This window comes from Amblyomma maculatum, chromosome 11, assembly GCF_055883805.1.
Source record: "Amblyomma maculatum isolate TAMU_Amacu chromosome 11, ASM5588380v1, whole genome shotgun sequence".
In the NCBI taxonomy this organism is placed as follows: Eukaryota; Metazoa; Arthropoda; class Arachnida; order Ixodida; family Ixodidae; genus Amblyomma; species Amblyomma maculatum.
This window is the reverse complement of record NC_139354.1, coordinates 14,334,732-14,360,098: the sequence shown is the minus strand read 5'-3', so window position 1 is coordinate 14,360,098 and position 25,367 is coordinate 14,334,732. Positions and strand designations below refer to the sequence as shown.

Sequence of the window (25,367 nt, the reverse complement as noted above, 5' to 3'; positions counted from 1 at the left end):
GATTGTGCTTTTTGTTCGCTTAAACTATAATGTTGCTACAGCAACAATAACTCCTAACTATCATCTGCGTGGTGAGCAACACAAGTTTAGAAATCGTCATAACAAATCACAACACACACTGATGCATTCACGCCTTCTTAAGCCTAACCGAGCGTTTTAGGCATGCCAAATTGGTCGCATAGCCTAGGTCTGGGTACCGTTGTGCTGATACTGAGTTGTCTGAACATAATTTTGGCTGCAATTACAGCTTCGTGAGCATACTAACCTCCTCGAGTAGACTTAGTTATAGCTAAAATGGCTATAGCTAAGCATGTTTTTAATACGCAGGCTCCAGAGGCAAAGCCGCAAATTCAGCCCATGCACTTGAGTGGGCAACAAACGCCCGCCGCCATTGTACAACGCGTTTGGTTAAGAAATTGGGCTTTCGCAACTTGTGGATATGTTGTTTCGCTCTCCGTGAAGGAAGCATCAAATGACGCTTTGTTTTCGTACGTTTAATACAGCATGGTGAGACCTAAGAAAGGCGTCTAGTGATGATGATACTGCTGGTACTGCTGGCTGACATTTTCGTTGCACCTTGCAGGATCATAATATGCAAGTAATGCCGGTGCTGAACGGTGTGCATGGTGTATCCGTCACACGCGAAAGCTTGACAAGAGTGAAGGCGCTCGAGAAAACTGTCAGTGGTAATATGTTTTAAATGAATTATAGTGCAAGAGCGACTTATTTGGTGGTGGCCTAGACAAAATGTTGGAAATAAACATGGCTATGGGGAAGTTATCACCGTACGTAGCAAAGTCCACTATGGTTAGAAGTCAATTTTAACGGAAATTGGCCAGGGCTAGTTTTGAGACCAGCCTGGACCAAACTTTGCCGCAAAGGAACAATTTGGAAGCTATCATCATATGGGAATAGATAATTATTGATGGAGATCATTTTTCATGCAAATTAGCCGAAGCAAACTTTCTGGGGTGGCTGCGCCAAATTTTAAGTGGCCCGAACAAAATTGGGAGATGTCCATACTGTCCGCCGTAGTCGATTAAGTTGGGCATATATAGACTTCAGTCACAATCGACGGATGTCAAATATTGGGGGTTAGGTCGCAAATAAAACCGCAATGTGAGACATTACCTGCATGAGGCCATGTCTATATGACCTCATGAAACTTCTTAACCAATCAGAGCTACACCGTACACAACCAAGACGGGATAACATTCTTGGTCGGTGGTGGTAAACGTGAGGGTGTTTTCACAAAGATATGGCTGTTTGGCATGCGGGAAAAGGCTGTTATAAAAACATGATAGATGTGGCTATACCTCGGCGATATATCAAGGTTACTGTGTGGTTAGCCCTATGGGCACTGACTGTAACGTCCCGACGGTACCGTTTCTGACGTGAGGCCTGCAGTTCAGCCAACACTTTGACACTTTGACACGTGCCAACTACTGTTGCGCCCCAGTATAAACGGAAGCCAGCATATACGGACGTGTGCGTGAACCATGGTAAATAAAGTTTGATGACCGGTACTCATCATAGGCCCGGACACAGCTGTACCGTAATGTGTGACACTCGTGAGCACAGTGCTACATTGCCTCCTCTTTCGTGTGTGCATGCATCATGCATGCCATTAAACACCTGAAAATTTCCGGAGTGACCACGATGCTGTCTCACTCTGTCCTGTGCCCGTCCTCTGGCCCGTCCCTCCCCGGGTGAATGCACTCTCCGTCAGTGAAAAGTTATTAATTTTTCGCCTCGTCTTGTCATTCCTCAGAGAAGACTCCCGCACTATGGAGAAAGGTCCTCAGACCTCTTCTATATGGTGTGAGCGTGCCCTCTAACCCTGCCTTTACTCCCAACCCAAAAACCACTCCATGACTAGGAGGCGACCCTACTATCCTGCTCCGACCTGAAGGCCAAAATGCGATGACAGCTGAAGCCACTGGAGTCCCGTACTAGAGACTTTACTTAGCGTTTCTGAGGGGGAGGGCGCTAAGTCACCCAGGTCGACCTCCATGTAAATCCTTCCTTTCAGAGGAAATAGACGTCTTTACCAACACCATGCATTCCCATACAACTCACGGGAAAAGAGTGAGGTCAGCTTTCATATCTTATTTTGTGCGCGCTTGAATTACGAAATTTTCGGCCATCTTAGCAGGAACCTGCAAGCGTTTTTCGCCAAAAACTTTTGAATAATTTCAGACCGAGCGAACTATTGCAATCAGCAATCGTTTGTATAAATTTATCCTGGAAATTTCACAAAGAACGCTAAAAAAGGTGGATTTGATAAAAGACTCTGGACCCCTATGCACCAACGCCATTTTTGCTTATAAACTGTGTTCATCATTAAGCTTCAAAGTTGGTGTTGTATGCTGTGCTCCCATTTCAACGACTAAACCAATGAAAAGACTCGGTTCGAATGGCGTGGTTCGCTTTTATATAGAGTTCATCGACCGGAAGATTTTCGTTTACACGTTTTACTCTCGATGTGGAAGGTAAAACCTGTCATAAAATTTTCAAAAGCATAATGTCGTCCGTTTACTCACAGGTGAAGCCATATGTTAGATCATGTATAGAGATCTCGCCGGCATACAATGAGCTAAGGCAGCATAGTGATGCACGATATGGTGAGCTGTGCTTTGACATAAATGGTTCCGTATTTAAAGAGATGTGGCCTTGCAACTGGTAATGAGAACGGCACTAGAAAACTACAAGAAATGAATTTCAAACTCATCGAGCATCTTGACACATAATCAGTGCCAAGACGATTACAAACAAGCGGTAACAAAAACTGCACAAATCAAGTGTATACATGTATCACCCGCTGCCGATTTTGATGATCTAGAAACTGCATTATGAAACACGTAACTGATCCCCAGACCTGAATAAGAACCCATAGCTTAGTTTAGATGAGCCATATATAAATGCACTTGGGGATTCTATAGCGGCTGCACAGAACCCCCCCCCCCCCCCATATTAATCTATAAATAAATAACAAAATTCCCATAAAGAAAAGAGTTCGGCAAGCAGGGGCCAATTCCCCAGTAATATTCACAGCTTGCTTAGAGGAAGTACTCAGAGACTTGGGACGGGGAAGTTAGAGATAAAAATTTATGAAGAATATCTCAGTAATCTGCGATTCGGTGGTGACATGCCATTGCAAAGTAACTAGAGGACGAATTGCAAAGAATCATTGAAGACCTAGCCAGAAGACGCAGAACTTTAGGCCTAAAATAAACATGCACAAAACTAAAGTGATGTCCAGCAACCTAAGAAAGGAACAGAAATTTACAATACGTAGTGAATTCCTGGAGGTGGCAGGCGAATATGCCTTCTTAAGACTTGTAGTAACCTCAGATCCGACCACGATAGGTAAATAACTAGGACGACAAGATTAAAATGGAGCGCTTTTCACAAGCGCTTGCATTTTATTTATTTTTTTTAAAGATCCTGAGGGCTTTATGGCCTTACAGAGGAGATTACTTGTACCTATTAACATAACAATAAGACCTAATATAACACATAACAAAACAATAGGCTGTGGCTAAACCACTGCGACTCTTTCTAGCGCAACGCAGATGGCATCGACCACAAAGTGTCTTGAAAATGGGACCTGAACTCTACCCCATTAAACGCTCACTCATGAAGTCTTTATTTTAAAAGTCGGTGGGTTTCTTTATCACTGTTGTAAAACGGTATTCTGCAAATTCAACACTTACACAAGAATTAACTCTCGCCCAGGGATGAGTATACGTCGCATATGTGCTGCGATAAGTCCTCCTCTTTATCATCGTTACATTGACCTGCCCTGAAATTCTACACCGATATTTTGGAAAGCAAGATGGGCTCCCAGCAAAGCCATCCATGGAACTTGAGCAGAAGGCCTCGGAATTAAGGCATTCACCTGTATATAGGGTTATAGGTGTCGTTACAGTTCTCACCTCATTCAATTGAGACGGGCTGCTGAAGACTGTGAAAACGTCAGACTGAGAGCATGTCTGACCGGTGAGTGAGGTGCATTGTGTTGACATGGAGTCCGACTGCCCTTCATTATAAACGAGGAAGCCTGCCCTGCTTTGTGGGTAGGCCATGGCCTGCGGAAGGAGGAAAAGCATATAATACAGTCGATGCACGTCTTCGCGACGTTCACAAAGAAACCCGAATGTGTACACTGCTACTGCCTTCATTAATATCCGGTGAATATGTGCAAGAAATTTATTGAGACTAAAATGCTGATATTTTAGTCAATACAAGAAATGCAGTAACAAATAAATAAGGAGCTGAAGAGTGTCAAGCAGGAGGAAGATGAGGAGGAAAGGCAGGGCGGTTAACCAATAAAAGCAACCGGTTTGCTACCCTGCACTGAAGGAAGGGGATGAGTGGATATAAAAGTTGTGAGAGAGGGATAGTTGAAGTTAATACAGTCACATAACAGGCACGCCACATCACATCACGTTACAGTCATGTCATAGCAAACTCATAGTCTTTCGATTAGGCCTGTGCTTCTCATAAAGCGGAGCAATGCCTGGGAGGCCTTCGCCGCAGACGATCGCCGTGGCCAGGGACCAATCCAATTACTATGCTTAGCGCTTTTCACAGCTACGTAATGATAGAAGAAAATTGTGACTTCAAGTAAACAATCTACACAATATAAAAACGCACTCCGATCAACTAGAATAACTGCAGCCAATGGGATAATGGCTGGCTCCGATTTACCACAGATATGAATTCTTTGTACACGTTGGCAAAGCAGCTTTCAGTAATCCAATCTCAATTACAACGTACTCAAATTTGATAAATTCATTACCAAACTCTGTTAACTTTTATTCTGCTACTACGACAGAAGTCACTGGTTTATTAAAAACTTCAGAGATAACGCATCAGGAGGGCATGATTATATCAATGCATCTCCACTAAAACACGTATCGATGCTTATACGTGATGTCCTGACGTATATCCTGACGTATGTCCTGAGCTGCCTTCTGATGTAACAATGTCCATTGAATCTATTGATAAATTGCTGGCGTTTTAACCACAGTCGTGTTTCATATTGGTGTATATTTTCTTGTTAGTGTTGAACATGTCTTATCGTAATTTGCTTGTCACTTGTGTTTAGTATGTTACTTTTGATGAATTCATGTTTTATTGCATTGTATTCTTTTCGCCCCTCCTGCTAGGGCCCAGTTAGGGCCTGCAGTATTTGGTAAATAAATAAATAATATATCATTAACCTAATGCTTCAAACTGGCACGCACGTTCTCTAATCATTTAACAATAGGTAGAGTATGCTCGGTACATAAGGGTGGAAATAAGAATTAAATTTCTATTTATCATTTAATTTCCATGTTACCAGTACTATCCAAAGTGTTCGAAGGAGTAATCAATACTAAGCTAGAAAATGTATTTCATAAATACTGTATAATAACCAGCTTTCAGTGTGAGTTCGTGAAGCGAAGGTGTACTGAACAAGCATTGTTAGCCATAAAAGAAAAAATAATTTACAACAATGAATGTCGGAAATATACCTTTGGTTTATTCCTGGATTTTCGAAAAGCCCTTGATTGTGTGCAAGATATTTTATTCAGTAAATTTGCTGATCATGGAGTTCGTGGTTTAGCTATAGATTTATTAAGAAGTTATCTATGTAACGGGCTACAGTTTGAACGAGTTAACTGCTGTTCAACTAACATGGTTATACGACAAGGCATACCCCAAGGATCAATTATGGAACCACTGTTATTTATAGTATATATTGATGATATTACAAATATTACTAACTCACCTGATTTGATCATGTACACTGATAATCAAATTCTTTTTTACTCACTGTTCCTTATCTAAATTATAAATTACGGACAATGATTACTTAAACAGTTAAGAGATTTGGTTGACGACAAATAAACTCAGTTTCAATCTTAATAAACCTGCCTACATAATATTTAGGCTAATCAACACCACTATTAAATTTAGTATAGTAATCAATTATAACAGCAGCGTTATGAAGCAAGTTACGAATCACAAGTTTCTAGGCGTTTGGTTCAATAAAACCCTCTTATAGAATACGCACATTATAAATTTAGTAAAATACATGAGCAGAATTGTTGGATGTCTTTACAAAATTACTCATTTGGTACCTGTTTGGGTAAAGATTTTAATTTATTATACCCTTTTTTTTATTCCAAACTAACATACTGTATTCTCATATGGTGAGCCACTACTTCTGCAAATAATAACAAGTTGCTTGTTCTCAAAAAGAAAGCCCCTAGATGACATTGCCTAGCTAAGGAACTCAGGGGAAGAATTGCAACGAATAATAACTTAGAGAAAAGAAAAACAATGTGAGGCCTAAACTATTATGCAAAAGACTAATGTAATGTTCCACAGCCTCGGTAAGAAACAGCGGTTTACAATAGGTACCGAGGGACTGGAAGTAGCGGGCGAGTTTTGTTTACCTAATAAAAGTATAACCACAGATCCGCGCAATGCAAGTAACTAAGATGAGATTCAGTTGGAGCGCATTTGGCGCGTACTCCCAGACCATGACTACCAACTGAGCGGTACCGCTGTAGAACGAAAGGTATATAACAGTTGCATGTTACATGTATTCGTCTATCAGACTAAAACGTACAGCGTAGAGAAAGTAGTTCTGCTTTTATTGGGAACAACACAAAAAGCTATGGAACGAAAAATGGTAGGTGTAACGTTAGGAAATAGCAAGCTTGCAGAGTGCGTCAGATAAATAACGAGAAGTAATGACATTGTAGACGATGTCCTAAAAAAGTAATCGGCAAGGGCAGAATAAAATAGGTTAAATCTGCTGTTCTTTCTTTTCTTCTGCAGTTCAACTCATCGAGGTACCCATCGATTTGGCGGGCAATCTGTGGTTGACTCAGTGAGTCACGAAGGACGATGAACTTGAAGAAAGGGACGAAATGACTTTATATAACAGTTAAAGCGAATCAGTACCGAAAGGTAGTTGCAGGCTGTCTGACGCTATTCACATCTAAGCGGGCTTGCATCATGAACGATAGATCACCTTCATAGCTCGCCCACCTCAAATTCCTTCTAGAGCCGGGGCCTGCCTAGTGCCACTCATCCAGAACCGACAGTCGAAGCGTGACGCGCTCCTAATTAAGCAAGCCCTAATCTTCTGGGGGGAAATTGAGAGCAGAGAGAGCGAGCAGAGACAGCAACACAAGCAGATCTATGCTCCTCTTCCTCAGCCTGCCAGTGTGTAATGAAACTTTCCGGAACATGTGGCCAACGCGTGCCACCTCGCAATGTTTTCAGTGTGAGAGGAGGGCCAGGGCAGCATGGAGTGGGACGCAGGCTCGGGCGACCATGCTTTCTCGCCCGCTTCAGACTGTTCTTGCGAGTTTCAACGCAGTTGATCCCGTGCCAGCGGGGATGAGGAGGCGCGGCGCGAAGTTCTAGAGCGCGTAATCGGCGGCGCTTCCTTTGCGGAGCATTCTCCGGCGTGCGCGCCTTAAGTGTTCAACAATATACCACCGTGAAGAGAGGATAACCGATGGTCGTTAATGGTAACAAATAGGATTCCAAGGTAAGGATAGCGTAGCAGGGGTGGCAAAAAGTAATGTGGGAGTATGAGGTTAGGAAGTTTTGCAAGGGTGAAGTTGATGCAGCTAGCACATGGCAAGGATAATTGGATAGATACGGTAGAGGCTTCGCTCTGCAATGAGTTTAGTGTAGTTGATGATGATGATGATGATCTAAGAAACAGAAAAGGATCCACAAGCTACAAGTAGACAAAAACACGTTTTAGATCACTGCGGCACAAGCATTGGGGGAATGCGTAAGCATATCCTTTGTGGAATAAAGATACACGGAAGAAGAGGCATCCTGTTTGTGACGTCACACTGTGAAGTAGCACCCCATGGAAGTTGGGTACTACGTGACTCCCCTTGGATGTTGACATTACCGCCCTTGGCTCCTTTGACATCTGATTTACTTAATTGGCAATAAATATTTAACTGATGACTCCACATGCACCAAATCTTTTCCCTAGGTGAGATTTCTTCCCGCTCTATATAACGCAATCATTCGTTTTCTTAAAACTCCTTTCCTTCGAATGTAATCTTGCCGACAAACTTCTGGCGACATGACATTGAAAACACAGTCGATGTCTGATTGACTTAACTGGCTAATAATTTAACTAATTACTTTACGTGACCAAATTTTCTCGAGCGAAAGTTTTTCATCATATATATAATACTGCCATTCGTCTTCCTATCACTCATTGCATTCGAACGTAATTCTGTCTACAAACTTCTGGTGACACGACACACCCGACGTCTGATTGGCCTAATTGGCTTTAATTATTTAACTAACTGCTCTGCACGCACAATTTCTTCCCAGCGAGATGTTTTCATCCTCTATCTAATAGTGCAACCATTCGTTTTCTTATCACTCATTTCGTTCGGGCGTAATCCTAACATCAAACTTCTAGGGACACAGCCTTGAAAACCGACCCATTTAATGCTTACGCATTAATAAATCATCTACGTCTTGAGTTTCTATACTTCTTTAATACGGCGCGTGTTCTTGCAGAGTGCGCAGAATGTGGGACATTAAGAAGCTACCCTTACAGCAAGCTCCGGCACCAGTGGCAGCAGAAGCCCCAGGGGATATCCCATACGACTGTCGTTTGCAACAGGACAATATGCCACGAAGAGATCAACCTGAAGGCGAAAAAAAATGTTAATAAATGTAAAAAATGAACTAAAACTATTAAATGAATTAAATGAAAAATATTACTAATCGAGGGTTGACGGCAGGCACAGTTCGCAAGCCGAGCTAACGTTTCGACAAGGAGACTGTCAAACTTTGGCTTGGCTTGCGGATACAAGTTCCCTTGTCTATACTTTGGCTCAGCTTCCGAAAGCAAGTCCTCTGGTCGTCTGGTTGGCTCGGCTTGTGAACTAAGGCTCCCTTTCAATCCTTGTTCACTGCCCTTTCATGCTGATTTAATAGGGTCATTCAAGGAATCATGCGGCTGGGTAAGGTTGGTGCTCTTAAAACTTAATAAAGCTGTAAGGTATCCTTTGTTCGCTAATGAACGTTTTGTTTCTGAGTCGTGTTGCCACGCCTGAGCCTGTTAGTGTACCGAACCCCCACGTCGGCATTCATTAAAGAATTTTAGTATTGCGTACGTAGGCATACTCCAGACGGTTGCGTACGCAGGCGGCTTGCGTGCTGTTTACTGCTCATGCATCCGGCGCAGCTCGAATATTACGTATTTTGTATACGTTACGTGCGTATGCAGAAATGCCTATATTGCGTGCACCATGAAACCGTAATCGTGCATTACTGCGCGCTGCTCTCGTTGGGAACGAGAAAGCACGACATGGTTTTGGGCTTACCCGTACACTAAGCTGCAAGTGCACTACGAGTGCTCTTTTTTATTACAGTTGACGTTGCACCGAGAAATGACGCCACCTATTTCCTGGTCAGTAGCAGCAGACGCAAATTTTTAATCGTGTGCATTTTGCGTGGCGCCAAGCTGTTTTCCATCCGCGCCCTTTGGAAAGCTTGCAAGTTCCTACTGGCGTAATTTTTATCACGACTTCGCGCTAATTTAGTTTGTCTTGAATGTTATGCATGCAAATTGCAAACCAGATTACTATGGAGATGTTTTTTTCCTCTTTTACTAAAGAATGTCTAGTCGTTCATGTCATTTTTTTTATTTCTTTCAGCTTAGCCGTCTGTTTCTTCAGTCGCAATTTCTTTCTTAAGTGGTACTTTTTTGCCGTATGCTACGTTTGGACGCAATACTGGCTTGATTTGGTCAGAATTAAGGACGAAATTCTCACCATCTGCAAAGAGCTCAATACGGCTGTGTCGCCTTTTTGCGCCCATTGGAAGAGCGAAGTATTTCTGCAGAGCCTGAGTTGGTGGAACACCCGTCTCTCTTATCGGCGCAAAAAGGTTGCGAAGATATCCGCTCTTTCTGTATCAACTGGTTGGCATCTTCCGTACGCATAGAGTTCTGTTCTACTAAATGACTTTCTGCGGCACGTACGCGAAGACAGCGCAGCGCTCCGCAAGTTGTCTACTTTGTGCATACGTAAAGCTCACTACGGCATACTAAACCTCTCTGGTGTCAAGCGATTGGCAAACCGCATAATTTCATTTTGTTTCACCTGCAACACCCCAAGTATACTGTAGCCAGTCGATAATTATATCCAGTATTATAATACTTATTAATGGGGTACACGTTGGGTGAGGTGACAAGGAAACACATATGAACATATCCTACCACAGTTCAAGAAAAGACCTAAGAGGGAATTTTAAGGATTACTACGGTCGCAAATACCTTCGCCTAAAAAGTAATTCTCCAGATTTGCGCATATCTTCTTTAAAGTGTATTGTTACGCAGGCGAGAGAGACCATTATAGGAACAAATAAATAAACGATACTGGAAACCAAAACTGCAAAATATTTGTCCTTCTTGAAAATGGCAGCAGTGTCTGCTAAGGAGTATACGTAAGTAATAAAGTCAGCGGCTGTTCACGCAGTGCTTGTGCAGCAAGAAGCATCTTGGGGACACTAAAGCTTCCCCTTTAAGACTTGTTGGCGATTCCTCTGCCCGAGGGATGCGCACGACGAATACACAGCGGGCCGTGTAACAAACATCTTTAATCTCACAGGGGGTCGTCCAAGACGGTGCGGGGTCGTCGTCCGGGGGCTGCAACCTGCGGGTCGTCTTCCGTGGAGAAGCGCCAGGAGCGAAGCAGGAACGAAGAGAGAAGCGAAGAGAGGCGAGACGGCGGCGCGTGCCTTCCTTTATAGCCACCTCGCGCGGAACCGGTTATCCCCGAACGAGCGGGGAGAGGGAAACAGGCAGCGCGCAGGGAGCATTGGGAAGTGGCGCGGCCTTCGAATGCGCGGCGCGCCACGGGCCCTACAAATATGTGGCGCAGGGCCCCACAGACTGTGAAGCGACATCATTATTGACTTAGGTTATTCATAGCATGCCGTCATAAGCTACAACTTTATGGGAAAGAATAGGCCACAATAAGGCACCGGACCATACGAACTTGGGTACGCGGTCGCGATTTATTGCGACTACCTCGAGATCGAAGGGTTCCGCGTGGTTCAACCTCCTTTCACTGCTCCGTCTCTAACGATAGGTCCGAGCTCTCAGCTCGGGCCATCTAGGCCATTACATGCGGTCTTGTAATGTTGAACAACCGACCACTAATAAGTGTTCGGGTATGTCACACGCCGACTGTCATCTGCGAGAGTTCGTAATTTTTCGCTCGCACCGCCATCAAGGTCCATATCGGATTTTCTTCAGACCTTGACACATTGCTAATGTCGGGTTAAAAACGAATACTGCTTTCTAATATTGCAATTGAGCAATTGCCTTAGTTTTTGTCATATAATACCCACGTACTTCACAAAAAAGCAAATACTGCAGTTGAAACGAACTTTGTCATTGTACTCTGGGCGAGTGGAGAGCAGCACTAGAGTAACGGCCGCTCCCTGGGACAGGGTGAATATCGTAAGCTTCGGCGCACCGGTGGCGTTGAGAACGTGGTCGATGCATGTAGCCAAGTCGTAGCGGCCGATCTCGTCGAAGCTGCAGGCAAATAAAAGCATAGTTATTAATTTGTGAGCTCCAGTTCATTGTAACCAGCTGCGGATGCTTTCTATTCGAGGCTCAACTTTCGTCAGCATCAATAACTATCGGCATTTCTCGAAAGCGTGCAGTGGGAAACACATTAGTATAGGGAGATGTTTGTAGTTTTTAACTTTCAGACAACAAGAGAATCCTGCGAGCCTGCTCTTGGAATTCAGTTGTAGTCACCAGTGTCCCTTCAGCCTAATTATCCCTGCCATGAAACTCCGTGGGATGTAGCAATGATTAAACACTGTTAACTTTATTTTTTACGTCTAGCGCCAGCAGGATGTAGTGTAGGACCAGAGAAATGATAGCGTTTCTCAACAATTCATGCGCGTTGATTCTTCCGAACGTGACAGCGTAGAGGGGAATGCACTTTCTTTAAGGGTTCTCACATTCAAGTGTCTTTATTCATTGCGAAATACGAGCAGTAAGAAACAGTAAAGGGCCACACCGCATGCGCCCAACAACAAAGAAAGAAGATACAAAGCCTCACTAGATTTCCTATCTGGTAGTCAACTGACCTAGATTGCTGTTTCGGTTGTTCCGAATTCCGTGATGTCTACCAAACGACTTTTATTCTATTTCTGTATCCGAATCTCAATCACTTCTAGTTGCGCCGGTTGCGGTTTTCCTACCTCCGGCTTATAGAATAATAACACCTTTACATCAAGAAGCGAGACACCGCCACCTTGCGGTGAGAACCGACATATTTCGCCACAAGCGAGGGTGCCCGATGTGCCAGTAGCAGACATGAAGCAGATGCAAAGCAAGCAAGGTTGTCAAAATTGTTTTGAAGCCCTCCACTAGTGCGTCTATTCGCAGTCCATATACTAGGTTCAAGGAGTAAAACCTGTATCGTGGTCACCAAGCACTGCCTCAGCCCCCTTGACAAACTCTCATGTGTACGATTTCTGCAAGGGGCTCACGAATTTCCACCCTCGACCAGCACCCCGTTTAAGCCCAAAGAAACATGCCACTTTCCGGGGCATATGAGTGAGGTAAAAGATTTCGTTTAATTTAATTTTGATGTCTGGTACCATCTAGGTCTAGGATTAAGGTATGTGTCTCGCCCCAACGTATACATTGCTCGCGCCTAATGTTCGTCAAGGTGGCTTGCTTTAAATGGTAATAATAGTCTATAGTAGTCGAGAGTTTATAAAAGTAAGAAATCTATTGTCAGTACGAATATCGTTCTTTAGTATGCCGCATACATTGTGGTAGGAACTTTTGAGGGAAGTCCCTTGAAAAATCTCAATATGCCATTTCTATACCCGCCAACGCGAAATTTCAGCCCATTTATGCACGTGTCTCTTTCGCCGAAGATTGACAGAAAGGTCTGGTCACCACCGAAACTTTTCCACCACTGATCGGCATTTACCGTTTTGTGCTTAAAGGATGAGCTTACGTGTCCCCAATAATGTAGCACCTTACACTGATAGGGCTTGATAGAAGAATAATGTAGCAGGCAAAAGACGCTTCCGCCGTTGCTTTCGCAACTCAACTAAGGTTAACCAGAGCTTAACCACAACTAATTTTTTGATGGAGGTGTAAAGCATGGCACCAGTTAGCTGTGCGATATCACAGCCCGTTAACGTCACCTGGACGACATTTCCGGAGCCCTCCACTACAGCTTCTGTCATAGCCTGAGTAACTTTTACATTCCGTAACATAACCCACATCATCGTAGTTCAGGTGTCTAGCGAGGAATATTGTAATCACCACGCATTTACTTTCCTGCAAAACACTAACATTTATTTAGCCCACTGCTGCAGGCTGTAAGTCCGATTGGACCCATACCGCGGGCCTTAAATCTAAAGCGGCAGCACGATTCGATTTTCGGATTTTACTTATGGTGTAGTAACGCTTACGCCCTCAACTTTTGGCACCACTACTTCGGCCTGTGCAAGGTACCGTCTTTGCTAAAAATGTATCAGCCTCCATGATTAACTTCTCACTCCTATATCAGAGTTTTTACGGCTCTCTAAGGATAAAACTTTCTTGAACTCAGCGGACAAGGTTTCTTCTTGCATAAATATATAGTTCAGAGTTGCCATAGCTTCTACATACATTGACCGAGAGGTAGCTATACAGAGACGAAACCCATGACCACAAACTGTTTATATCTTTCGTATAAAGTTGTGTCATAGGTTTCGAAGGACGATTTGTCCTTGAATTCCTAATGTTAATTTTGTTTTGTTCTTGCTCGCGTGGCTTTTGGTTGCCTTTTTAAATCGGCAGGCCAGTGCTTTTAAAAAAGAAAAACATTCCCGAGGTGTAACGTACTGTTTCTTTATTCGCTCTCAATGACGCTAGATCAAGCTTTAATACTTTGTAGCGCCTGACACAGACGTATTTTTCTCGCTTACTCGCCTCCACGTGTGCCAACTTCCATATCGTTTTAAACAATGGTCGCTGCTTTCGTGTGTCATGATCTTTCCCTGCGAGTTTTAAATTAAGTGCGATGGTGAGCAGCCGAGATTCTATTCCTTCACAGGAGTCGCGCACCGCTGCAGCTATGAGCGCCGAATTTTATTTCTTCCTTAAGCAAGTGAATCCAATAAGGAGCACATGTCCGGACAACGTTATTTTACTGACCGCTTCCTACGGCGTGTTCATCACAAAGTTAACGTATTTTTTAACGTAACGATGACTTCACAATTATGGTACAAATCTTTTGCGACATCAGGCTTGAAAGCATTGATGAGCTTGGTTTCGTGCTCACCCATGTGAACTGTAGGCTCATACTGGGGACGATACCTGCCGGCTCCATAGTATTAACAATCCGGCTCTGCAATATTACCTGCTGTGCTCACCGAGAGGACCGCTTGGCAGCAGCGCTGAGATTGCGCTAAAATGTCGACCGCTATTAGAGAGTTTTAGCTTACCGTAATCCGCGATCCGCTACCGTGATCCGCCACCGCGCATTCCACTGCGCATGCCCAGACTCTCTTGACGCCAATAGATGGCGCCAAATACTGGATGCCGGCACACTGACCTGCCGCGTCGGGACCGATCAGCTTGAGCGCCCCGCCCACCGCGGTAGAAAGTCACAGTGACGGATCGTGGATCACGGTAAGCTAAATCTCTCTATTATGGGCCCTCTCGGAAGCGGAGCGCAACTTATCTATTAGGTGCTACCAACCGCTGGATCACGGGGGTGGATCAGCTAACCTTTAGTCCCGTGTCGCTTTTAGAATCGGCGACAATGGACTATTTGCAGCGACAGCTTAAGATGAGTCACCACGTAAAATGTTCACTGCTCTTTGAAGCGGAAGCTTCACTACGGCAGCCAACTCAAGCCTTCAGTGTCAGTGTCGGTGGGTGCCTGAAAGAGCACCAACTCTGGCCTCTCTTTTCATGTGGGATGGTGACATTAGAATCAGCCTGTCATGGTATTTGAATTCACGTAACCCCTATGCCATGGCAGGACCTGCCAACTCGAGTGTCTCCTTTCATGTGGGAGGATGGTATCGGAGTCAGCCTGTCAGAACCCCCTGCATGCACGTTACCCGTAGGACGAGCAGCACGTTTATACGGCTTGGTTAATATGTGGGTGGTAGCTACGCTGTCACGTCATACTCTTAAAGGTTGAGCTTAAGTGCCCCCAATAATGTAGCACCCTACACTCATAGGGTGTGATAGGGGAATAATGTAGCAGGCAAAAGAAGCCTCTACTACCATACAGGTTTAACCAGAGTTAAACCGCAGCTAATTTTTTATTCTTCTTTGTAGTTCACTCTTTACTATAAGGTGATAGCCTGTTGTGACGACAGCCATCAACAAAAGAAAAAAGTTGGTAATGAAAGCAGGGTCTGTTGCCGATGCTCGTCTCTTTAGCCAGCGTGATTCGAATCTGCCGTACACAACCCATGAAAAGTATTTTGTTTTGGTCTTGCACTCCCATTTCTTGAATCCGTTCTCTGTCTACGCAACTTGCTTACAACGACACCAACGCTCATTCCAACGAGCAGACCTTTAATAGATGCACTAATTCAAGATTTAGTTTTTGACGTGGTCTTTTGTCTGCCCATGGGGCCTCATCTTCGTCTCCTTAGGTTCTTTGAGGTTCCTTCAGTTACTCTGAGAGTATCTGCAATCAGTCGTCTTTCTTTATGGGATAACACGGTCATCTTTCCATCCACACGTTTCCTACATTATGAACCGCATTGCGCAGCCACTTCTCACTGTTAGTACTCCGAAACGTCCTCGAAGTCTCTCACGCTGTTCCCCAATATTATATGGTATAGCAATCACCTGCATTTAATCATAATGTGTAAATCTATGTAGCACCGAAAGAACGGATTGGGGATGCCAAATAATGTTTTCAAAACATCAAGTGAGACGTTTCCGTTAAGAACAAGCCGCGTGAAAGGCTATAACGATGACCGAGTAATCAAAGTGTAACGTCATGACAAACCTGTCCGTTTTACGCCTCCGCAATTCGCAGTTCTTTCCTTGTCAATGTTTTCCTTATTTTTTTTTTATTCTGCTTTGCTCCATGCCGACGAAACGCCCGAGTGTTTGTAGCTAAGTCTGCTATACCTTGGACTGTCGGTTCACCACGCTTTTCACAGAAGGCTCACCTTGGTGTGCCGAAACTTGGAGCTAAAACGATCTGATGTTTAAAAAGTATGTATTCAGAGTCACACTGATTGCCTACAATATACCATATATATAAGCTACACTCGAAACTAAGCATGTCTTACCTCCACTTCGCGTACTCAGGATCATCTTTAGACAGCGTTGTGTGGTTCACGTACCGATCCGACTCCCTTGAGTTCATTGCCCAGACGTCAAAGCCGGCGTCAACGAGCAGGAATCCTGCAAATGATAATGGGGCTGCTCTTTACTATAATATCTGCTTCAGTGGCGCATATTGGGAGAGTTGTTTGTCTCAGCCACCTTCTAGATGTCGACTAAAGTTTGGATTAGGTGACGTAATGGCCTCAACTGCCGCTAACTGTTGAGCAGAGTACCCTACCGGGCATACATCCGAGCAGCTAAGTGGACAATACATGCGCAGACCATTAAAAAATTCTATCATGACGTAGAGGTAGGTTATCTCTCTCTTGTGACGAAGACGAAAGCCCACGGTTGGAATCCCAACCCAGTCCGAAAAAAGTAGAGAAACTTTTGTCACAAGAAAATGTGTGTGCGGCTTTTGACAGAACACCGGTTGTGACAACCAAACCTTCTGTAATAGCATCATATTTTCTGTAGTTACAACAGAAAAGTACCACAGAACTACAGAGCCATCTGGCGTTTACAACAGAACTGCAGGATATTATGTCGTATTTGTGACACGATTCTATAGTATATTTTTTTTTAAACTGAGAAGGGGGTACAGATTTCTAAAAGGAAACAAAAACTCCATTGTCGAAGGATTTGCAGAATACGACTTTAGGTGTGCCCCACTCTCGAAGGGGTAGAGCTGAGCTCCAAATTCTAAGCAGGATCTGGGCACTTTGGGTGGGTGGTTGTCCACCTGACCAAAGCCATGGGTATAGTCATATTATTTGACTTTTGCCCTCTAATCACGAGCGCCTGCGAAATAATTGATTAGGGTAGTAGAATAGATTTACCTGTTATGTAGCGGCGGATGCTTAGACTCTTTGGCTACAGATTTGTCGCTATTCCAAGTAAATATAGCACCGTTTAATTATCGTCATCATCAGTCGAACTATACCCACTGCAAAGTAAACGTGTATCCCATATTCCCCAAATTAATCCGGTCCTGTGCTAGCTGGATCGGCTTCAGCACTGCAAAGTTGTTAATTTCATAAGCGAACCTAATTTTCTGCCGCCTCCGCCCACGTTTCCCTTCCGTTACAAACCAACAAATTGTTTTTGTTAACCTTTGATTACAGTTGGTAAATTTTCAAGCTAGCAGTTTAATTAGTGAGGCTAGTGTATGGGTGCTATATGTTCTGTTGCACAGGGTAAGTGAGACCTGAATCAATCAGAATGGTGCACACTGCGTAATTGTGCTCCTGCCTTCCTCAGTCGCCATCGAAAACAGAACCCCAGGAATACAATCATGTAGAGCGTGTAACATCTTGTTTCGCCTAGACCGCCTTTAACATTTATTATGCTACATGATTTTAAACACAGTTCGATAGAGCTTAGAGAAGTTACCACAACCGATATAGCTCTTACCGTGTTTAAGGGAGGGGGGCATCGGAGGTGGTATGCTATCGTAGCTTAGCAAATAGACAGGGGGCGGATGCGAAGGAAGAATAAATAGTTCATTTTTGGTCAAAGGATTGCAAGCTACGTTAACTGGTCGATAAAATGAGCATCTGGCGAATTCTAGGGTTTGTTTTATAGCTCGCATTTGAGACAGACGAAAAGTATGCTCTATATCACAAGTGGTTTCCAATAGTGCGGACCGTATGCTGACCTGTGCCAGTAATAACGGTATTCGTTCTATAAGTAGACCGTAGTTAAACCTTTAAACGGAACCTCGATGAACTAGAAAAAATATTTGCCGTTTATCGGGTGCTTCGTTTACAGAAAGCAGCAAAGTAGAGTTCTGGGCTAGTTGGTTCTGGGACATGATTACTGGGAGGCTTAGCGCGGAACAGACAAGGACAAGAGAGGCACACAGGACGAGCGCTAACTTACAACTGAAAATTGGAAGGGGAAAGTGTACGACCTCGAAGAAAAAATATGTGCGCATGCTCTATAAAGCGCTGAATTTGCATGACTGGAAAGATAATTCAAGATAATCTAGGGCCACCCAAAGGCAGATAAAACAGAACAAATAGGGGAGAAATACCGGAAGCATACAAAAAAAAACTTACACAGCATTTAAAAACGATGCTTCCTTTTGCAACAGAACAACCGACGTTTCACTCACGCACTTATCGGTTCCTAATCTATGGATGAATGACGCCTCAAGAAGCTCTCTTGCTAATTGCACCTTAGACCGACCAAGAACTTTTGTTTGCCCGAAAAGTGGATGGCATTTGCTACTTAAACAATGCCTAGGCAGGTTATTAGATTGGGACAATTTAAACGATGCAACATGTTCTCTTAAGCGCTCATTTAGGCAGAAAATTTGAGTGAAGGCAGCACTTTTTCTCCTATATTAGAGACTGAGGCAAGAATGGGCTGGAAATTGTTGCTTTCATCACAACTGCAGAGTTCCTATGTGTTCAATTTTTGCCCAGGCATTCACCGAGTGCCTACCAGCCTACCGTGGACGGAAAAAGTTCTGAGGCGGGTAGATGGATACGCAGCTCGAGGGTTGTTAACAAAAAAAATTACGAGGGACTTTAGCGACTAAAGTAGTGAAAGGCGAAAGCCTGAGTGCCGCATTCTGCTACGCAACTGGCACAAGGTAGTAAATAATTAATGAAATAAAATTGTGATCGCCTAACTGAATAATTGATTAATCATTAGGTAGGTAACTGATTAATTACTGAATTGTTTAGTTATCAATTAGGTAATAATTTATTCACCTAATTTGTAAATAATTATCAATAATTAGTCATTCATTAGTAATTGATGATTGATTAGCATATGGCCATATAAGGAACGCATTCGCGCATACTGTAGTGGTGCTCTGTGATTGATCGAGACCTATTTGACGTCATCCCACCTAGGCCAATCAGAGTCGCCGCAACAGCGGGACAAATTTTGTTCACGACAGCATGATCCATTAAAAGCTTTCGCCTTAACATCAACAAGGCAGGTGGCTGCCGCGAAATATTTAAGGAAATAAGGAAAATGAAATAAGATGAATAACGGAAATGCAGCCGAGCGGTGTGTGCTCAAGACCCTATTCTTCCGAATAAATTATTGCGTGTGATCCTTCTTTGACAGATTAACGGCGTCACATGGTGACTGCGAGTGCATTTCACGCAAGCGCCACCCTCACCGAGTGCCGCGCAAAGCATACGCCGGATGCTTCGCGGTCTCCTGCGTTCTACATTATTTTGTTACTTTTTTGTAATTTATTGCCTCGAAAACAGCGGAGTGTACACCGCAGTCACCAGCTGTAATGTTTACTCAAAGCACGCTTCCAGCGTCCCCCTTTCGCTTCGTAGCGACGACGTGAGCTCGAGTGGGCTTTCATGAGTGTAACCCAGAGAGCATCACTGCGCGCGCACTCCTCCCTTCTCGTTCACTTCATAAGAATTCCAAGCCCTCCTAATTGTAACGTCACAGCAGTCTCGTTGGGGTAGGAAATTCTACCAATGTTCGCTGATTTTCAAAACACTCTATGCTCTGCTTTAACAGGCATACAATACCAGTGAGTGTGCGAGCGCACTCCACCCGTTTAGTTCCTGCACTGCCTACTTTCGTCTGCCTACTCGAACGCCGATTTAATACGCTTCCGCCAGGGTGCAGCCCCTAGTCGTCTAGGGGTGCTCGCGGCATGAACGAAGCGAACGGCTGAGGAATATATTTATTGAAAAGACTGGCTGGAGCCCCCCCCCCCCCCCCCCCCCCCCTTTGGTCCGGTGGTCTGTTGGATGCTCCGGCGTTGGAGCTGCTGATGACCTGATATTTCTGCTAACGGGTTAACATCGCGCAAATCAAATATTATGTTGGGATGCTAGTCCGCAAAAGATAACCGAAAAGAAGTGGCAACTCAATACTGGTTTCGAGGCAAACTTGTGGAGACTCAAATTAAAACAGTTCGGATACCTGGAACGTTAGATGAAAACCTAGGGAAAACATTTTGAGCACAATTTTTTACACTTACAACTGCGCTCTTTAGTTTCCTGCACGGCACACTTAACGAAAAACCTTAAGCTCTGGACAAACTTCACAAGATTCTAAGCATCGGAACCTCAGGCTATTGCTATCAATAGTCGATAATTCTTCATAGTTGCCGTACCAAGACATATCAAGGTGGTTTAATTTAGCAGTCTTAATTAGTTGTTGTGAGCGAAGGATAACATTTTGTTGAAAAATATTGCTGCTCATTTGGAGCTTATACCCTTAATATCGATATATTCATAAGATTGCAAACTGTAAGCTCTAAAATTATTTCCAAAATATATGCCTATTGTGTACTTTGGGCAGTTTTAAATATTCGGTGCGAATGAAATAAAACTTTCGAAAGCATATATTTCTACACAATCTAGGCATACGAAAGTTTTACTATTCTCTTCAATATACATACCACAATCATAACACACTTCATAGTTTAATGATTAAGTATTAGTAAGGTTCTTTGGCAGTTTCATTAAATGGCATGCCAGTAAGCAGGACATGTACAACAACGGAGGAGGCACCGATGTGGTTGGAGGGTACGTAATACGCGCGTAAAACATACTTTTATGAATTGAAACCACAAGTCACATAACATAACTCGCAGTAACAGAAAAAAAAAGTTAAAATATGAACAAACTTCCAGCTACGTGAAATGAAAACTGTCTTGCGTGCTCTTACCCCGCCGGGGTGGCGCAGTGGTTACGGTGCTCGACTACTGTTCCCAAGGGTGCGGGATCTAATCCCGGCCTCGGCGGCCGCTTTTCCCAAGGCGCCCGTGTGCTGTACGATGTCAGTGCACGTTAAAGAACCTCAGGTGGTCGAAATTTCCGGAGTCCTCCGCTACGGCGTCTCTCATAGCCTGAGTCCCTTTAGGACGTTAAACCCCACAAATCAAACCAACCAATCTTACAAACAAAACCAAACTCAAACGAATTTTAATGACTGGCTCTATGTTAGTTATTTCTATTTGAATGTGCAATCACTGTGCAATTCACCGCTGTTTTGACCTTCGTTGCCACGTCCACGCTAGAATAAAGTTTTAGTTTAGAAACTTGCCTGGCGACTGCGTAGGGTAGTTGAGAAATTGAAAGTCGGATCCACACCCAAGTCCCGGCACGATAAGGACAGGGTGGCGGGCAGGGTCATTCTCACCCGTCGTTTGGTTTCTTCCGTGCGGCACCCTGTCCACTTCAAGAATGTAACCGTCCTCGGTTGTTACATAGCTGACCTCACATGGGTAGCCGAAGTACTGTATCAGTTCGCACTGCGCAGAAAAACCAGAAAAAAAAAATCATTCTGTTGTTTTTCACATGAGGTGTTTGTGTTTTCGAGTCACTGGGAATAAGATTTTTTTTTTTTTTTTTTTTAGTAAGTGTTTAGTAAGATGAGCTGTGATTGGAAGTTTCGGAAATGCAGTGCTTTGTAGAGATATAAAGTTATTGCATTCATACCGAAATTCGTCGTAGACATACGCGAATACAGGCACGCCAAGCACAGATAGGAAACAAAAAGAGCAAAAAGGAGTTCCGGATAAAGGAATTTAAATACAGATTCGTGGTATTAACAGATTTCTTATACTTATGGATTGAAAAGATGCGAAACAGAATGTCATGTCCAAGAATCAGTACATTAGCAATGAACTATGAAGTGCGCTCAGGTCACGACTGTTACGGACTTCTATTCTGTCGATATAATGAAAGTTCGCAGCCTTCGTTTGATGCACTGAAAGCATCTGTGTTGTAATTTTAATTCTTAAAATGCAAATTATGTGTTGAAATGTTTAGATCGGGCTTAGTCCATTGGCAAGTCTCCAAGTAGGGTCTAACATGCTTGATTAATCATACTTTAATGTAAGCAGTGGTGTCTAGACATGTCGACCACGAAAATGTTAGTTCCCAACATTAAATAAATGAAATGATGCTACTAATGGTACTTCAGCATACCAGCTGTAAAATGCTAACCATCAAACCATGTACACGTTTCTACGAGATCTGCGCGTAGGCATCCATCGTTTTTGTTTTTCTTTTCTACGCTGCTGTGCTATCTCTATATCACCCTGCTTTACCATAAAGCACATTTAAGACAAGAGCCAAAAAGGGGAATCATTTGCTTCCAAAGAGCATGCAAGAATAATCCTAACTTAAGGTCTCTTAGGGCACATTACTAACCGCATTACTAACAAGAATTACTAACCGAAGAAAATGCTTTTTCTTGAGTAGGTTTCCGCAGACGATACGTCACGAGTTTGGAGATATATTATTCGTTAATAGTGAACATAAATGCCAGCAGCAGGTTTAATTAGAAAACCCTGCGGAATGCCTACCCTAAGCATAAACCTTAATGCCCTGCCAATTTCAAAAAGTAACACTTAAAAAAAAAACGAAAACTGTAATAATTTTCGTAAAGTTGCAAAGTCGATGTCAGAGATTAGTAAAGGAAAGCCAGCAGTGGGGATACAAGTACACTCAGTTTGAAAGCACACATTTACGCGAAAATAATGTTGAAAGAGAAGTGCTAATAACTTACAGAGGGTTGCGAGTTCAAGGCTGCAGAATTGAATGCCAAGGTACCAGTAAAAAACTGAATAGACGTGGGGTGCAATTCAAATCGAGAACAGCTTTCAAGTTTCACGCTAAGGCAACAATCAGCAAATCTATTTCCCACGCCCCAAAGCGCAACAGAAAGAAATGTTCCAAATATTTCATTGCTTATATCAAGACAAGTGGTTAGAATCAAAATGCGTTGTGTTTGCGTCGCGGTACCAGAGATTTCGCATGGAGCATCAGTCTTACTGGGGTTAGACGAGCTTGGAGTTCTAATTCGTCTTCGGCTGTACTGAACCAAAGCACAGCTATAGTCGACAACACGGCGAAGCGTATAGCCGCATCCCAGGACGAACCCATGTTCATAGCCACTCGTTTCAGCGAAAGCGCAAACTAACGGCGCTAGGTAGGCGATCAAAAAGTTATATAGCCTGCGGCATCGAATTCAACATGATATCGCAGTGCTTTTTTCTTTCTCATGTAACACGTGGCGTCACTACCTAGTGTGTGGCAACGGGATGTCCTGTTTATGATCAATGTATCCGGCAGCGAGCGCAGAACCTTCTACATATTTGTTTAGCTCCATTTCGCAGATACAAGAAAAAACTGCGCATATGAAGCCCCCCCCCAGGACAAGATATATAAGAACAAGAAACGACAACACGGGCACAATCTTCCAACTGTTTATTGATCTGAATGCACATGTTATATACACGAAGAACTGGGGCGCGTAACCACAGCTATTACTAACACAAATCTTGATAAAACACATTAAAATACCATATTTTTCGTTTAAAATTTCGGCAAACTTCGAACCATTGCGGAAGGCCAGATATAAAGAAAAGAGCATAACAGAGTATTCTTGTGCCGGAAACATCACTTTTTCAGCACAAGAAGCGACGGAAATAGGTCACAGATTGGTGGGGAGAAGCGGTTTGCCTGGTTTTGGCATAAAGACTACTTTTGCCTCCTTCCACTGGGCCGGCAAAGTGCCTTGTTACCAGCATTCATTAAAGTAATTGGCTAAGGTTATTTATGGAGGAGATGTCTAAGTTGCGCAGAGCTTTATTTTTGATACCGCCTAATCCGGGAGTTGAGGAGGTATTTAGGTTCTGGAGTTCTGCTTCAGTGATAGGCTGACTTAGAAGGTCATTAGGGAGTCCTTTATTGTCCGGATGGGACGTTGTTTGTTAAAGTTTAAACTATGTATCCTTGAGGTCCTAAAGTAGCTCTGAGGGTGGTGTGGAAGAAGTGTGAATAAGTTTTGTGAGGTTATGTCTTTGTGGTGTCATACATTGAGGGGGATCTATGAGATGTCGGAAGCGGTTTCATGTTTGTGGCAGGATCATGCTATTATAAAGACGATTGCATTGGGATTCCAAGTTTTATCTCGAAAGTGCAACTGCGTGCGTTTCTATGTCTTTTCTTTTTGTCGGCCCAGCCTGCGTCGGAGGATTCTGTTCCATCTTTGGCATTGCCAGGACTACCTTTAGCTTCCCAGAGGTGTAGAAGGCGAGCATCAACAGTGTCCCTGGGGCAGACAATAGGAAGTTGTCGTATGACTGCCTGGATATCCTTCTGTAATGGTGTAGTTCAAGCAGTGACGTCGGTGATGCAGTAGCTGTCCTGGTAGATCTAAATTTCCGAAGGGAGTCCCACTTAGGGAGAGTGGATCTTCTAGGTGGGCGGTGAGGAAGGTGTTAAGGATTTCAAGGATGTAGTGATCACTGCCTAAGCACTCCTTACTGTTGCACCAAGTAGCTGCTGAGAGCCGGTAAGTAAAGGTAAGATCAGGTGTGGTTGCACACACTATACTGCCGATGGGCGTTGGGTAAGTGGGGTCAGCGATGAGAGAGAGCCTTGCCTGTCGCACAGCGAGCCATACTTTGCGGCCTTTTGCTTTTAGGGCATCATGTGGGTATCCCCATGCTGAACGCGGTGCGTTGAAATCGCCCACAATCAGGAGAGAACCCTTGTTGGCAGTTCTTTTGGACGGTGTGAAGAGACGTAGGAAATTGATATGTAAATGTTTTGGGTAACTATATACTTTGAAAATGAAAAGGCTATTGGCCCGTGTATGCTTAGCGACCAATTCCAGGAAGGGTCCTGGACGGGTGTATTTTTTTTTTTCACATCATGGGCAGAGGTTAGCCTTAGACAGCTAGCAGATGTCATATCTGTGTCCAGGTTGTCTGCAGTTGGTGCAAACGTCCGGGCTGCCTCTGTAAGGCATACAGCTGCATATTGGGCTTATGTAGTTGGAATAAGGAACGCAATGTTCGTCACATATAAGGAGTAAAGAGCTAGTCTTCCCCATCTGCCTAGAGGCCAAGGTGTTGCAGTTGCCTTGCAAGATGTAGCGGTAGACTTCTGCAGGCGTTTCATGGCAGTAAGCTTGTGAGATGACACCGCGGGTTGCTCCAGGAGGAGGTGCTGTGTACGCTGCACAGGGA

At 43.7% G+C, this 25,367-nt stretch overlaps 1 protein-coding gene across 1 annotated transcript in view; it reads right to left on the bottom strand.

The window, feature by feature from the left end:
* LOC146172898 (lipase member N-like) overlaps positions 1-25,367 on the bottom strand; it is a 39,323-nt gene that overhangs the window by 6,390 nt on the left and 7,566 nt on the right. Inside the window, exons 3-8 of the mRNA XM_084584430.1 lie at positions 23,164-23,201; positions 21,428-21,635; positions 16,351-16,465; positions 11,449-11,599; positions 8,604-8,696; positions 3,939-4,091 (exon numbers count right to left, since the gene is read on the bottom strand). Of these exons, the coding sequence (XP_084440556.1) occupies positions 3,939-4,091; positions 8,604-8,696; positions 11,449-11,599; positions 16,351-16,465; positions 21,428-21,635; positions 23,164-23,201 (758 nt within the window). The remainder of the gene's footprint in view (positions 1-3,938; positions 4,092-8,603; positions 8,697-11,448; positions 11,600-16,350; positions 16,466-21,427; positions 21,636-23,163; positions 23,202-25,367) is intronic.